This window comes from Anas acuta, chromosome 3 (genome assembly GCF_963932015.1).
Source record: "Anas acuta chromosome 3, bAnaAcu1.1, whole genome shotgun sequence".
NCBI classification, from domain to species: Eukaryota; Metazoa; Chordata; class Aves; order Anseriformes; family Anatidae; genus Anas; species Anas acuta.
This window is the reverse complement of record NC_088981.1, coordinates 90652874-90670286: the sequence shown is the minus strand read 5'-3', so window position 1 is coordinate 90670286 and position 17413 is coordinate 90652874. Positions and strand designations below refer to the sequence as shown.

At 39.6% G+C, this 17413-nt stretch overlaps 1 protein-coding gene across 1 annotated transcript in view; it reads right to left on the bottom strand.

Annotated features, from left to right (window-relative positions):
* The window catches only part of EYS (eyes shut homolog), an 830760-nt gene that overhangs the window by 229916 nt on the left and 583431 nt on the right, over positions 1-17413 (bottom strand). The window contains exon 35 of the mRNA XM_068678264.1: positions 6273-6385. Within this exon, the coding sequence (XP_068534365.1) occupies positions 6273-6385 (113 nt within the window). The remainder of the gene's footprint in view (positions 1-6272; positions 6386-17413) is intronic.

Sequence of the window (17413 nt, the reverse complement as noted above, 5' to 3'; positions counted from 1 at the left end):
TACATTTTGCTTTTTCAGAGTTAAGCACATAGCTCCAAATTGTTAATGAAAATAAAAACATATCTACTCATGCTGAGAAAGAATGTAACTTAAAGTCTGAATAATCCCTTTTTCACATATACATGTAACAAGCTCAATGCTTCTCATAGCATCTTGCACTTATTCATAAACTAAGATGTAAGTAGACAAAAGAGCTTAGTGCCACCAGCTTGTACATTTGATTGAATTTAAGTTCTTCAGCTTAGATGGATTCATATGAAGAAAACCTTTAATCTTGCTTAAGTCTTGTATGGGTTCTTACTATGGACTTTATGCACTAGGTACCAACGCAGCACTTTTCCTTTTTGAGGTGTGGAATGGTAACTTTTTGACTTTCACACCCAACTGAAAAATAATTTTCAGCGGTCCCAGCCTTCCCCTTTCCTAAGTATGTCATTCATTCTGAAGACAGAAATCAACCCCTTAAGAAAGCTGGTGTCAGATGCATTGGGTTGTGAAAGTTCTGTATTATTCTTAAAAAGCAGGGAGTTCCACAGAGGAAGAGACACAATGAGGAATTGCACAGGAGAATGAATTTCACAGACCTGTTAGGGGTCTATTGGGATGTTTTTAAACGTATCGCAGAAAACTAAAGAATGGAAAGGGGAGTGCTCACATAAGGATGGGGATTTAGAATTTGCTGGGAAGTGGATAACTAAGGATAAAGTGGAACTGAGGGCTTACTGAAAACATCTAGAGAACACCAAAATATATTGTGTAGCTTCTGAGAAAATTGCAATACATTAGGAAACCCATCAATCCTCTTGATGGAATGGAACTTGGGTAATGCACATGCAAGAGCCTCTTCCCTAAATGCATATAGCAATTGGAGTCCTTGCCGAAATGAAGCTCAGTTTTAGCCTGAAAAAAAAACATCTTAAGATAAATTAACAGTAAAATAAAGTCTTAAAAAAAATAAAAATCCAAAAATGCCTGCTATAGGCAGTGATGAACTCAACTTGTTAGCTCCTGTCTGCAGGGTCAAATCAGCTTTGTACATTTACACTCATCAGCAAGACTTCTCTTAGGAAAGCAGCAAGCAGTGTTGTTTTGAGTTAGGATTTTTGTTTTTTAAAAAAAGACTAATTGTCATATATACATATATGTATGTGTATATGTATGTATATGTTTTATATATTGTGTGTTTGTTTGGAACCTTTGAATTTACTATATGCAGTAAACACAGGAATATAAAGTATTCCTAACTCTCAGACACTAAACCAGAAGTGAGCTGCAGTAAACACCAGCATTTAATACCGGGAATCAAAGCTTCATTTATATCTGTCATCTGAACTCCACCTGAAAGTGGTAATCATTTTTCCAGCAAATCTATTCCAGCAACATTTTCTGAAACACTTACAGAACCGTTATAGTGCATTAACACATCCCACGTACCTCACTTGCTTCAGAAAAAGGAAAGAAAAAAAGATTTTGTTTCTTAACAGAATCTCATCAGAGATCTGTTATTTTCAATTGTTGGGCATTATATAATCTCTTTCAAAATTGCCCGTATATTCATAGCTCTGAGACAGGAATAGTTTAAATGTAATCTTAAAATAAACTTCGCTAAGATTTAGATAAGTACATAGTCTACCGTAATTCTGGAAAACTACCTATTGGAGGCTGACCTTTGCTAATTGATATGGTTCTATTATAACCTTTCCTGAAAGTAAAAGCACATAGCTCAGAGGACTTTTAGGGCTGCAAATGTGCTCTCAGGAGAGTCAAGCTTACGTTCATTCTCCTGCCCATACCATTATTCTGCCATTTCCTAATTCACCTCAGTTACATCTTATGGAAGAGAGCTCTGATGAGCTCTCAGTGCAATCCATCCCTCCCAGCTGTTCGCTGCTCCCCACGGTACCATGTGCTGTGGCGAACTCTGGGCTGTAACGGGCTGTGTTGGCAGCAGGTTCCCACGTTTCCTTTCTCTGTTCTCACAGAATCACAGAACTGTAGGGGTTGGAAGGGACCTTGAGAGATCATTGGGTCCAACCCCCCTGCCAAAGCAGGTTTCTTAGAGCAGGCTGCCCAGATAGGCGTCCAGACGGGCCTTGAATATCTCCAGAGAAGGAGACTCCACAACCTCCCTGGGCAGCCTGTCCCAGTGCTCCGTCACCCTCACCACGAAGAAGTTCTTTTGCATGTTGGTGCGGAACTTCCTGTGCTCCATCTTGTGGCCATTGCCCCTTGTCCTGTCCCCACAAACCACTGAAAAGAGGTTGGCGAAATCCCTGTCTCCCACACCTCAGGTATTTATAAACATTGATGAGATCCCCCCTCGGTCTTCTTTTCTCCAGGCTGAACAGACCCAGGTCCCTCAGCCGTTCCTCATAGGGAAGATGCTCCAGGCCCCACATCATTTTGTGGCCCTCCGCTGGACTTTTTCCAGGAGAGGTTCTATGCTACAGCAAGATGGAAGAGGAGTCTGCACTACTGGAAACCAAGGAGCATGAGCAGTCTGCATGCTACTTGAGGAATTCGGAGCAGAACAACCACAGCACCCCCCTTACTGCTTCAGCTGAGAAACAAAGGGTATGCTTGTTCTGAAGGCCAATCTCAGAACAATGCATAACCTGCCTACTGTCCGCACTAATGCTCCATAACTTGATCTCTAGCAACTATTCCATCCCAGCCCAGAAACTTTGCTGAAAACAAAGGATTTGAGACCAAACTGTGTCAAGCTCGCTCTTTTCCACAGCGTTGTGAAACGACCTCTTTCAGCAGAACAGGAGGTTCCCTAGATCTACTCCATAGCACCAGAGTTTCAAGGTCTCATCCCTCTCTTACTCCATGGCCTTCTCTACGGAAAATTAACTCATCTCCAGAGCTCCTTTAGAGGGCCAAGCCCTTTTTGATATTGTAATGAATTATGTCATTTGGGGAGCATGAACCTTAACTGTTTTCCCTTGAGAAGTACAACCACTAGCTTTGTTTTCTCTCACTAGCCCCGGGCGCTGCTTCCCTTTCTAAATTGTGGACTGCGATTCATATATCCCCAGACTGAGGTGGAATCCGCGTCTGGGAAGAAATCAAATATCCCCAAACTGAGAAGAAATCCTCACTCATCTATTACAGATCAAATTGGTCTGCACCATCTCCAGCCTTTCACTGACACCCAGTTTGTGGAATGATAGCTCTTCTGGTGCTGTGTTGAGACCTGTGCTGAGGAGAAGTATCTGGGCTGTGACCCTGAAGATTAACCGTGTTACAGCCTCACTCTTGAAACCTTGGTGCTTCTGCACATGTCCAGAAATGGTACATTTTATAAAATGATCAGGATTACTGCACATTTGAAGGTCTTTGATCATTTCCAATAGCCCAGTGCTGCCTTTACCAATCATCCTCTTGAATTTAAGCAGAATTTAGCACCTTCTGAAATTACATAAAAGGAAATTGTCATGTCACCCCCATCTCCATTTAGTTCTACCAAGTTAAAATAGTTCTCCCTCCTTTGCAGTATATGACATTTGCATTAAAAAAGAAAAGATGGAAGACCTAACAGCATTCTTGCCCTGTATATTTTGGGTACTTTAGAAAGCAGGTAGTCAGATACATATGCCAGTGAAATTAAAGTTATGGCTTCACTTTTTACATTTCTTAATTCTTATTTTTTTTTAAAGTAATGTAAATTGCGTTAATCTCCTGAGATAAACAATAAAGTATATAATATCCTAGGAAAGCATCAACACTGCTGAAGTAGTGATGCCAATAGTTTTGAAAAGGTTAATGAACTGTATCTAAAAGTTGTTTTTGAAAGCTCTCAATATTCTGTGCACATATTAGCTCAACCTTTTGGTATTTTAAAATTCAAATAGATCTAGTTAAAAAAAATGGCAGAACATTTAAGTAAATTTCAAACCTATTAAATATTCATAAGCTTAAAATTTACTCACAAGCCCATCCACTTTAGGAAGTTTCTGCATGTCTCCCTTTGGCTGACCTTCTACACCACAATAATGAAGCAGTCCATGCTGTGGGGGCACCAAGAAGTAAAAACTCCAGAAGGTTAAATGGATGAGAGTGTGGCTAAGTTTGAAAAAGCAGGGGCATTCAAAATGAGTAAAAATCTAAAAATGGGCGATGATAGATAGAAGATCAATGAAAGAAAAATGACTACAGCAAGAACAGAAACACTCAGTGCCACTGGAAGACAAATACAGGGATGTTATTACCCGAGGAAATTGGAGTGCTTTGTCTGTCACATTATAGAGTACTCTGTTACTGCCAGGCAGCTCCAAGTGTAGCAATATTGCATCAACAGAACCATATGAATTCTGCAAATCCTGTGTAACTACACCAGGATTTGTAGCATTCATCAGCTTCTCATATTTGCAACAAGTATTGCCCTATTTAAGTAACTTTCTTCAAGCACTTTCCCCTTCCTTCTCAAGAAAAACATCTCTTCCCAGGAGGCCCATCCTGCAAAAGGAGAATGGTAGCAAGGCTTTCTGGACACCTTCTAGGAAGCAGAATTTATGTGTTAAGATTGGTGGCAGTCAGGATGCACACTGCGTATACCTAAATTGAAGAGCAAGGGACAATGCAAGCTGCCATATGTGGGCAGATACGAAATCCATTTGTCACAGGGCAGAAAATTAGACAGGAGAGTGCTTGCCAGGCTTCCCTGCAGTCTGCTCCTATAGGACAACCATGCCACGCAGGGAAATTCAGGCTATGAATTCAGCTTCCCAGGTGTTCACAGACTGGAAGAGCTGCAATTCAGACCAGGATGGAATCAGCTCTGTGTGGGCTGCATGGGGCTGGACACTGTCATCTGCAGCATTCTGGAACAAGCAGGGAGGGAAAAGGAACACATTGTCCAGGATAGGTGACTCAGTAGGCCCAGCTTCCTTTCCAGCACCCTTTTATGCATAAGACTATTTTCAAAGTTCATCTACAAACTATGATGCTTTTTTACTAACCTAATTAGTTATATATTCAGAGCAAGTATTTGCAAGAAACAGGCCCTAGACTGCAGTCAGAGGATCACAGAATGGTTGAGGTTGGAAGGGACCTCTGAAGATCATCTGGTCCCACCTCCCTGCTCAGGCAGGGTCCCCTGGAGCACATTAACCAGCATTGTGCCCAGACAGCTTTTGAATACCTCCAAGGAGGAGACTCCACAATTTCTCTGGGCAACCTGTGCCAGCGCTCAGTCACCCACACAGTACAGAAGGGTTTCCTAATATTCAGACAGCACCTCCTTTGTTCCAGTTTGTGCCTATTGCCTCTTGTCCTGGCACAGGGCACCACTGAACAGATCCTGGCTCAGTCTTCTTTGCATTCTCCCTTCAGGTATTTACAGACATTGATAAGATCCTCTCTTAGCCTCCTCTTCTCCAGGCTGAACAGCCCCAGCTTGCTGAGCCTTTCCTCATAGTGCCTTCAGCATCTGGGTGGCCCTACGGTGGACTCTTCCCAGTATGCCCATTTGTCTCTTGCACTGCAAGGCCCCAAACTGGACACAGCACTCCACGTGCTGCCCCACCAATGCTGAGTAGAGGGGAAGGATCACTTCTCCCACCATGCTGGCAATACTTTGCCTAATGCAGCCAAGAATACCATTAACCTTCCTAGTGGCAAGGGCACACTGCTGACTCATGTTCAGCTTGGTGTCTGCCAGGACTCCTACGTCCTTTTCTGCAGAGCTGCTTTCCAGCTGGGTGACCCCCAGCAAGTTCTGGTTCTGGTCACTGAGTTCTGATTCAAATAAAGAAATCTTTTTTATTGAGGCTCTACAGCATCAGCCATATTCTACTCCAAATGACTAAACATGAAGAAAAGTATCAAAATCAATACAAACTGCAATACATCTTGGCATATAATTCTATAGATTATAATATAACAGATAATATAGTATTCTAAATTACTCAAGTTTAAAAAGGAACTAAATTAAATTTGCTTAGAAACCTTCTCCTTCCTGCCCAGATCCCTGTAGATGTTACAGACACAGATTGGACAAAGCAGATCTCATTGGTCTTATGTTTCAGCAGCCAGCGGGTGAAAGCTCACTCTAAATAAGCTGTCAAGTTTAATTGAATTATTCTGAAAAAGCATCTTCCATAATGAAAAGGGTTAAGAAGCAAGCAAGAAAGCACAATATCCATCTATATAATATTTTTTTTTCTCTGATCATTGTAGAAATTATCTAGAATGGTCACACCACTTAAGGAAGAAAGCAAAATCAACACAGTTTCTTCTGACTTGAATAGGCACAGAGGGTAGTTTACCTGCAATTGTCAATATTATTTCTTCTCACAGCATTAGAGATGTTGAAAGGTCCCACATTATTGATTTCTATGACTTGTATACAGCCAGTGAAATTGTAGACAGGTCCAGGTATCTACAAAAGAGAAAAATGCACACAGCTCTTATGCTTGTTGTCTTTGTAATCAGTTTTCAAAAGCATTATGTTGCTGTGAAAGATTTTTAATATACTTTAAGCCTACTGCTGAAGAACCCTCCTGGTCTCCTTTTTTTTTTTTCCTCATAATGAAATTCTATCAAATAACACTCAATATGAAAAGAAGTGACAGCAAAATAAGCAGAACTGACTTTTTAAAATATACTCATAGAATTTTGGACATACAGACAGCACCATAGGCACCGTGAGACCTCAGCAAAATGTGGACTTGTCTAATTTTAATCAGGTGCTTATTTTTTATAGATGAACACAGGACATAGGGAATAGCAAACAAGGAAGCTTTGAAAAATCTACTTTTAAGTTTACTACTTCCCTGCTCAAAAGATATCTAGTACCATTAATCATGATTCAAAGCTGCCTAAGGACCTTCTAAGAATGGGAATCGCACTAGGGGCACTGAAAATACCCCACAAGATAAATTGGTATGCATATCTAGCCACCTAAACAAGTAACACTGACACAGTGTGCTGACAGATGTTATAATGCTTAAGCAAGCCACCCCAAATGTTGCTACTGAGAGTTTATGGACTGGGCCACGGTACTGGGACTGTTTCCTAGTCATACCAGGTCACGTTTACTCGCTTCTGGGGCCATACAACAGGTAAGAGTCCATAGGTTTGTAATAAATTTCATGTCTGTGGATTTACATTTTATACCAAAACAGGAAAAAAAGTACTGCTAGGACTGTCCATGATGATGAAAGACATTGCCACATTCTGATAGGGACCTGAGAGACTACTCAAGACGAAAATACAGTAACAGTGGAAGAGGGCATGACCTGAGCCACCTAAATGAGATAAGAAATGATAAGAAGCAAGTCTTGGCTTGTTCCTTAGCACTGCAGAGGACTTGTTCCTAAAGTCAGGTTTAGATACCTACAGATGTAAAAGAAGTCACTGAGGTAATAATTTCATACAAGTGCACTATATAAAAATAAAGGGATTTTCTTAAAGCACATTCAAATGAACATCCAAAAGGGCAAAGCCCATGCATATGAATACTTTACACAAGCTATCAGAGACTTAAAAAAAAACACACACAAAAAACAAACAAACAAACAAACAAACAAACAAAAACAATAAGAAGAAGCTAAAAGACTCTGGAGTCCCACAAATCTGAGGTGTTTAAATAGCAAGCTAAAAAAATACTTATTATGGCTAAGAAGATATCCTTTAGAAGTTGAAGTCCAAACAAAGGAAAATAGAAAATAATACAAATGTTGGCAGTGAAAACCCAATAAAGCAGGCCAGATAAAGAAAAATAAAAGATCTTTAGTAACAACTTTCTAAAAGCATAATGATGAGCACTAAATGCTTTTTAAAACCCAGCAGGAATGGGAAGCCTGCCAGAAAGGTAGGACTAATACACCATCCAAGTATAAAGGGAGTATTCAAAGAGATAGGGTTCTACAAGGAAATATAAATGAGCTCTCCAAATAAAAAATTAACATAGAGGATCTCTGGTAAGTTCCCATGCCAGAAACTCTTTTTAGTGGGAGATCTGTTTCAATTTGAAACATTGCTAGAAAATGACTTAAAATTAAAAACTAACAAAGCGAACAGTAGCAAAGAAGAAACACGAAACAGCGTTTGACCAAAAGTTGTAATGGGAATTGCTGAACACGTGGTCAGCAAAATTACTATGGTCATCACTTCAAATGGCATCCAAACCACAGGAATGGAAGATGTGAATTTTGGGGATTTTTGTTTAGTTGATTGTTGGGTTTCTCTTTGTTTGGTTTGCTGCTTGGCTGGTTGGTTGGTTGTTCCTTGCTTTGTATGATTTGGGAAAGGGGGACCAGGCTGGGGAATGCAAGAAGAAACTACAGGCCAGCAAGTCCCTGTTCCATTCCATACAAACCATTTAAGCACACATCAAAGAACAGCATCAGTAGGTACATATGGGAACATAATTTACTGAGAAATAGTCTAGCTGGTTTCTGAAAAAGAAAATTGTAACTCACAAGAGGAACATTGAACATCGGGAAAAGGATGCCTTGGCACATAGTCTTTGATTTCCAAAAGGCTTTTAACAAGTTTCTATGCTAAAGGAGTCTAAGGTAACTCAGTCACCCTGGGATAGCAAGGAAAGCCTTCAATAAACTAAGAGAACGGTTAAAATAGAAGCAGCAAGAATTGGGAATAAATAGTGAACTTTCTCAGTATGGAGAGGTCCTGGAAAGTCTCCAAGCAATCTGTATTAGGGTCTGTGCTCTTCAGCTTATTCACAAGTGGCTCAGCGTTTGCTAAGTTACTCAGGATAGCAAAAACAAAATCCTGAGAAGAGATCTAGCAGAATTTCACAATATGCAAAAACCATAAGGATCACAGTATGTGTGAGTTTCTGAACAGAAAGTTGACTACATAGATCAGGAATCTTTACACAGGAAAACCCACCAACAAGGAGAGTTAGAACAGAGTAGTGTGCAGATGAATAAAGAAGAGCTTTCACACTTTCTTACAGTACAGGATCAAAAGGACAAGAAATTATATAAATCAGTGCCAGGATGAAAGCAAGCTAGAGGGTGTACTTTTCACAAAACTCAAAATTAAACTGTGGAACTCTGCCATAGGATGTTGTGGGTGCTGTAGGACTAAATGGGGTTAAAAATTAGTCAAGTTAATGGAAAGAGATTTTTCCAAGAGAACCTTCCCTCTCTCTTTTTTTTTTTTTATTATTAGGGGTCATAAAAAAAAATAAATGATGGCCTCTAGCCTGAACATTTGCCTTGTTCCTTACCAGTCAATAAAACATGTTTCATACTGTGATGGCTTCTTGCTTTCTCCAGACTCTTGAGGCCTGACCTTTTCTTCATATAGAAAAACAGATTTTTAAAAGACTGACTGGTTTTAAGACCAGGTTTTACTAGAACACATAATACTAAATTAGAACATGGCAATCACTTCAGTAGATCTGTGACATGCTGTGTAAGGTAGATTAAACAGATAAATCTCCCCACCTCCCCACGCTGTCCTTGCATGGATGGTCCTTTCCCCTAGTCTTGCTTTTGAACAATCTGAGTGAATCCACCAGTGCTCTGTGTTCAAGATACACACGGCTGCTTCTGGGCCCCAAGGAAAATTCCCTTTTTCCTGTCACTTCTACAAGATGGCTGAGAGTAACCTCCACCCTTCAGGTGAACTTCAGGTTCCCCTCAGGTTTGCCCCAGCCTCTGTCCCTCCCATGGGCTCCCTGCCTGCTGCTTCCCAAAGCTGCTCCCAGCAGGAGCTCTCGGGGAAGGGAGCTCTCCCTTCCCGAAGAGGGATGCACTGTGTAAGGATACCATGGCTTGAGCAAGGCAAGCAACTTTCCCCTGCACTGGTCAGACACTGTGAAAAGTAACACCCTGTGCCAGGCAGCACACAAGGAACAAAACGAGCTGCCTTTCCATTGCACAGCACAGGCTCAAACAAGTTCCTTAAGAGCTAGCTGCTTACTTCTGTAGCAGCAAAGGTTTAAGGGCTGCTATGTATGGCTTCACAAGACAGACATTAACACACTGACCAGGTGTGAAGTTAGGCAAGGCTTTAAGGTGGGATCTGACCGCAGCTGAACTCAGGGGCTGGAGTGGGGAGCACAGACTCTCCATGCAGCTCAATTATCACAGAACCATTAGGGTTGGAAAAGACCTCCAAGATCATCTGGCCCAACCATACCCCTACCAATCATCACCCACTAAACCATGTCCCTAAGTACCACGTCCAACCTTTCCTTGAACAACCCCAGGGACGGTGACTCCACCATCTCCATGGGCAACCTGTTCCAGTGCCTGACTGCTCTTTCTGAGCAGAAATGTCTCCTCATCTCCAACCTAAATCTCCCCTGGCTCAACTTGAGGCCATTCCCTCTAGTCCTATCACTAGTTACCTGTGAGAAGAGGTTGACCCTCAGCTCCCCACACTTTCCTTTTAGGTAGCTGTAGAGAGCAATGAGGTCTCCCCTGAGCCTCCTCTTCTCCAGAACAAACACTCCCAGTTCCCTCAGCCACTCCTCACAGGACCTGTGTTCCAGGCCCTTCAATAGCTTCGTAGCCCTTCTCTGGACATCCTCCTGGGCCTTGATGTTCTTCTTGTACTGAGGGACCCAAAACTGAACACAGTACATTAAGGTGCAGCCTAAAATGTCAGAGCACAGCACTGAGGTTGCCAACGGAGAGAACAGCCCCACACAGGGACTGGATGTGGACATTCCTCTTCTCACAGATGTGCTTCAGATATTAAAAGAACAGCATTATTTGATTTGATTTAGCTGACACAGACTATTGATATGGATTATGGACAATCTCTCTCCTTCCTTTGCCAGTCACTTTGGCAAGGAAATAAGTGTGATGGACTGCCAAGCATTATGCTTGGCAGTTTGCTTTTGCAGCCACCACCATGACAAGTAATAGTGGGTGATCTTTGGCTGTGTATTGTCCTATTACATTTCACTTTCTACTTTTTGTAAGAGATGCTTGTTATTCTTTTTTTCCTTTTATAAACAGTAAATAAAAAACACTTTCAAATTAATGGGATGCAGGAACTGTTGAGAATTTAGTATGAGCAAAGACATAAAGTTACACACTTCTGGAAGGAAAATGACATGGGACCCATAACATTGCCTAAAACAAAACTGAAAAATTGAACAATGTTTGAATATTGGCTGCATAAAGAGCTCTTTTTAGAACTCTTCTTCTCTCTCCTAAATTTTTATGAAGTTTCACAAAAGCATAATCACGATTGTTCCAGTCACACCATCTAAGTTTTTTGACAAAAATCCTTATTCTTTAGATTATAAAAACAAACAAGCAAACAAACAAAACATAAAGAAAGCAAAAGAAAAAAAAACACAGAGGAAACAAAAGAAACCAATAAAAGGAAAGGTCAGACACAATACAGCCTTCACATTTATGGCAGCTCCTGTTCCTTGCTAAGCTCATTCAAGACTCTGAGTATCAGGTTAGTATGGGGAAAATTCACTATGGCAACCTATGATCCATTTTGCACACTGAACAGAAAATTAATAGCTTGGCTTGGGAATAAACATTTATCTGCACATTCCCCCAAGCACCATTATCAGTGAATATTTTAATAACATGATTTCCTTCTCCCCAAAACAAACATTCAGACAGCTCCTACCCATTTCTCTTACCTTGATATTTGTATATTTTGAATGTAATGGATTTCTCTAAAGTAATATCAAAATACTTTCAAGCTTCTTCTTGATTCTGTAATCATAACTACATCATAAACACCCTGCTCAAACAATCACTTGCCTTTGGAGAGCCATCTATACAAATATGCTATCTACACAAAAAGCTAATGTCTTTCTGGACATATTTAGGAATAAGGGCTATTGTTACAAATAAATAAAATGTGACCACGCTTTATTCTGCTATTTTTGAGAATAGGTACTAGCTGTTTTTAGCAGAAAAGAGTATTAAAATGTGGACTTCACATGTATGTGGACTTTCTTCCATTTATAAAAATACATTAATATACTGACAAACTGTAATACTTAAATTGCCTGAAAATGTCAGGGTCATAGCAACATCAGAAATTTAATTTAATACAATTCACTATTCAGAAACTATGCAGATATGTTTGACATATAGTAACCATGCTCTTTAAATGCCCTTTATACTTGACAAAAATGAGTACAGATACTTACCTGGTAGGAAAAGTTCACACATATATGCCAAACCATTTATTAACATCCCTTACTGCCTAGCTCGAATTAGAGCTGCTGTTAGGTAGAATTAGAGTAGAATTGAGTTCCTAAGTGAAATGAGCTGGCATCCTGTCATTTCGCTACAGATTCGTAAATAGCATAATGAGGTTTTGGCCTATGATCAGAGCTTTTTATTACAAAAATATAATTAACGCAAAACAAAGCACATCACTATCTTTCCTGGTTTGACTTGCCTCAGGATAAATTTTATAGATCTCAAAAATTCTCACTATAGATAGTGAGAATGTATCTCACCAGAATACATTGTTCAGTAATCTTTCACATCTTTTTGATTCCTATGAAATACCTTGGGCTTTGGGTTCTTGTCTGTAGAGCTTTCTGCAAAAGTCTGTGAGACTTGTCAAATTGTAATATTTAAAAAATACACCAAAAGGCCCAGGTACACATTTTTGAATACCCTTATTAGCATTTTTATTTATATTTACTAACACAGTTTGGAAATTAATATATAAAATCAACCCTGAGTGAACAGTTTGTCTACTCTACTTTTGGATCTTGCATATGAAATGGTCAATTCTGAACCCTAAAATAAAGCAAGTTCTGCTCTCAGCTTGGAACTCTGCAGACTGGCCAAACAGCAACAAATTCGACTTCAGTTTTAACCTGCTCTAAACCTACTGCATCTGAACTGTAGTACTGACACGAGAGCTGGAAAGGAAGGGAGGGAGGCAGAAAGAGAAAGAGAGAAATAGAGAGAAAGAGAGAGAGAGAGAGAGAGAGAGAGAGAGAGAGAGAGAAAGAAAGAGAGAGAGAGAGAGAGAGAGAGAGAGAGAAAGAAAGAGAGAGAAAGAAAGAGAGAGAGAGAGAGAGAGAAGAAAGTCGTTCTTTTGCCCTGTAAATTTGTTCTTAGGAAATGTCATTTTATAGTCCGTGTTCCCGAGTTTTTGGATATTGAATTCAATACAGTACAAAATAAAACTACACACACTACCCAATTAGCATCTTCAAATCATGAAAGCAAACAGAATTTGCTTAATCCAACAGGGCCTTATGCTGCCTTGTATGCCACTTAGTAAGTACTGAAATTTTCCTGCCATCCAAGCAATATGCTACAGGTAGGATATATATTTTTTCAAGTCTCTTCAACCCACCAAATTTTCCAGTTTGTTAAAAATCAACATTAGCCAAACAAACACCATCTTGACTAAAAAAAGTTAACACTTTCATTCTTGCTGATTTAAACTGTTTTAGCATCAATTACCAAGCCACCGGCATAAAAATTAAACCTTGCACATTTTAACTGTGGTTGTTCAAGCAAAATGGACAATGGGACTCTGGCTAATTTGTACAGACACTAGCTAGAGATAAATAGGCCTTCCTTTGAAAAGTGTTGCTGAAGTAGACAGGTGAATTATTTTCCCCCCCCCTCAACATATTTATTTTGTTTGTTACTGCATTTTATTTACATTTAGAATTATATATATTTACATTTATATTTTAGATTCTATTTACATTTTTATATACTTTTCCTAGTCAGCTCCAATTTTAATCCACGTGCATTTTTTTGTTAGATAATGTAGTATAAAACAAATGTTATTAGACTTTAATGACACCTCAAAATGTGAAGGAAGATATAAAGTGGTATTCATTCAGAAAACAAAAGTAATAAAAGAAAACATCTAAAATAGAGGAGAAGGAATATTGCTTCAGCTTTTGTACTAGTACTTGTTAAGTGCTAAAGTTGGAAAGAAAAATGGGAAGGTATACTGGTAAAATTGTCTACATGCCACCATAAATAAAAGAAAGCGGATAAAACACAAAGGAACTGAAGTCTCTTACATCTTGAACAGTACTGGTCATAAAATGAAATCCTAAGCAGAAATTGAAGTATAATATCAAGTTTTTAAAAATTGAAATGTTAATATAAAAGATGATTTTAAACTGAAATTGGTATTGAGCTAAACATGTAGAAATCATTTTAATTCAGTATACTAAAAAAGGCTCGAAGAAGTTAAATCAAGATTATTTTTTCACGCAACTGCTTCTACTGAATTTTTTGAAGAATTTATTGGTCATATCCTGACTCTGTGTTTATCATATCTGTCACGGATATTGAAACACTATCACAAAACTTCCATGAAACAAGAATGGTGAAGCATAACAAAACAGACAGAAGAGGGGAGAAAAGAATCCCCAAACTGCCTAAAGCAGCACAATTCTGTAGCTCTGCTCCTCATTTCTCATGTTTTCCAGCAACTCAAATTACAGGGGTTGCAAAACTTGCTACCCTGGTAGCTCTCTTGTATGAATTCTTCCAGTCCCCTGCACCGAGCCTGCAATCTCACACCTAATCTGTGAGCTGCCCAGTGTGGGTACAGCACCTCCTGGGTTGCAGTGGTTTGCACTGGGAGCTTGGCTGGTCAAACGCCTGGTCCCACACTCCAGCAGAGCCAGCCCCCCACGTAGCTGGCATTCACGCTCCTCCTGCACTGCTTCCAAGTCTAAAGGCACTGGCAGTGGGAAAATCACGCTGTAGTGTTTCACCATGAGTTCCCTATGCCTCTGCCGTTTTGCTCTGGCTGAGAATGGTTCGCTAAGCCACACGGATTAAGTAAGAGCTTTAAAATCACTAAGTCTGAAAGATTTAAGGGTACTGAGAAGCTCCCTTACCGTTCTTATAGAAGTTTATCCCTTGGTCAAGATCCCTCTTTTAAAATTCCTCTTGCTTTGCAGTTAAGCAAGTGCAATGTTGCACTGCAGAAGAGATACGAAGATTTTGAAGCAAGGATGGACATCCCTAAGTGTTATAGCTTGTAATGCCTTGCCTTTTCATAAACAATTGCAGTGTTTCTGGTTATAAGTATACTGCATGATTTACTTATTTTGTTTGCTACTGCAGTTCTCAGTTAAGTTGAACTACTGGATTTTACTATTTAGTTCACTCTCATTAATGGGATGCAGTGCCTTCTCCATGAATATCCTGAAAAATGTACTGCCCTGAGACAATTAGAGGATGTGGAGTGAAATCTAGAGAACAGGCTGATGTTCTTATCTAGTACAGACTATCAACTAACTGCAGAAATCAACTTATCTCGTTGTAAAATAGAGCACTTCCCTTTTTCAGAGTGATAATGAAGTTAAATTTATTGAACACTTTGCTAAGCTAATATAATATAGTCTTACAACACATCAGAGAAAGATTACCATGAACTAGTTTTCAGTCCAAGTCAGTTAATTTCTGTAGTTTTGTTTCTTCTCTTATCAATAATTAATAGCTCAAACCTACAATCATTTGACCTAAGATTTTTGCACCTATTTTTAAGTGGCAATGGACACCTATAATAAGATTCAGTGTGAAACACTTCACACTGTCACAAAAGAGGGAGAGCATGAAACAGAGTTGTATATCTTGTCTTTGAACTAGAAGAGAAATCACCTTATCTAAAACAAAGACAAATGAATATCAAAGGAATTAATATTCCTATGACGATCAGACTATTCTGTGCATAAGGATGAAATACATATGCTTCAGGAAGAATTATTATATTTATCTGGAACACCTGGAGGTCTTCAGAAAGAAAAATGACTATAAAAGATAAAATGTTGCAACAAAATAGACTTTCCTTTAGTGAATGCAACCTGAGGAATATGGTATTCAGAAGGGATCCATTTTGTTCTAAGAAAGCCAAAGAATCTCAGCTGAAGAAGGGGGATATGAGAAAATCTATTTATACATTTTTAGGACTTTGTACCTTCTTATATCACACCAGTACATTTGCAACTAGATTGTCAGATTTTTATTCAATTTTTATACATTTTAATACAGTTCTATTTTTCTAGCTCAGCTTCTTTTAAGGTAATCAAGTACTGATGCAGCATTCCCCACATCATGAGATGAAAGGAGTATCTCAGCTGGGACACTATGTCTTTTGACAAATGCCCTCACTTCCCAAAATGTCTTCAGAGGCTAACAGTGTGGCATATACAAGCTATGGAACGACACAGAGAACTGCTAGTAAGGTGGTCTGCAGTGCTAGGAACACAGTAACAGGGAGAGCTGCCTGACATGGTGTTTGGGAGCACGTGTAAATTCCACGGTCACCAAGATGTTAGTGACATGTATGTATGTGACCACAGGAGTACATACCTGCAGTGGATGGATCACATAATGTTAACTATCATGTCTGAAGAAGGTTATGAATGCATACACTTCCAAAACATTTAATTTTCCTTCTATAGCAAAATGACACTTCTTTTTTTTTTTTTTTTTTTTTTTTTCGTGTGTGTTCCAGAAACAACGAACTCTACCAATGAGTAAAAATTCAGAACTTTCATCAATTTTTGATGAGAGAACTGACAGGTTACTACCTACTGTTGTCTTCACTGTCTTTCAAGTAGATGTTACTGCCCCTGTGGCAAATCTAACAGAACAAGAAATATATCTGTTATTCATAATACTAACAGAGATTGAGATTAACGGCATTTTAACTTGGTGCAACTGAGAAGAGGACCCATGACCTATTTTGTCATCCCTCCTGAGGAAACAAAGACCTTTAGCAAAGGAGTGAGGTAAGCAGCTGGATTCAGTTACCTAATTATTTGTTTCAGCTTGAATTCCCATTTTGAGAATCACCGTCCTTAGAGATTTATGACTATGTCTTTCTCCAGAGCTACAAACCTCCCATCTTTCAGCTTGGGCCTATTGCCTCTTGTCCCAGCCCTGGGCACCACTGGAAAGGACCTGGCTCCATCCTCTTTACATCCTGCCTCCAGGCATTTATAGACATTGCTGATGTCCCTTCTCTTCTCTAGGCTGAGCAGTCACAGCTCCCTCAGCCTTTCCTCATGCAAGAGACGCTCTAGTCCCTTCATCATCTTTGTGGCCCTTTGCTGGACTCTCCCCAGCACGTATATTGTACTGGGGAGCCTGGACTGGACACAGTACTCCAGGTGCAGCCTCACCATGTTAGTAGAAGACTTTTCACATACTGATCAGGAAAATGACATAATGTCACATGATAATTCAGCTATCAGAGTTTCAGAATCCAAAAGGGTAAACTTTCCTTTCTGATATTAATACGCACATACTTGCAAACACAGACACAGCACACAGGCTTACAGTCATGCACTCATTCAGGCTGTTAACCAGCAATTTCTTTTAATTACATGCATCCCCCTTCCTCCAACTTGGTGCCAGTAAAAGGTTCAACAATATTCTGCTGTTTCTATCCAACAATGGAAACCTACCAGAAGATAGACAGCAGTTTTGCGTGGATG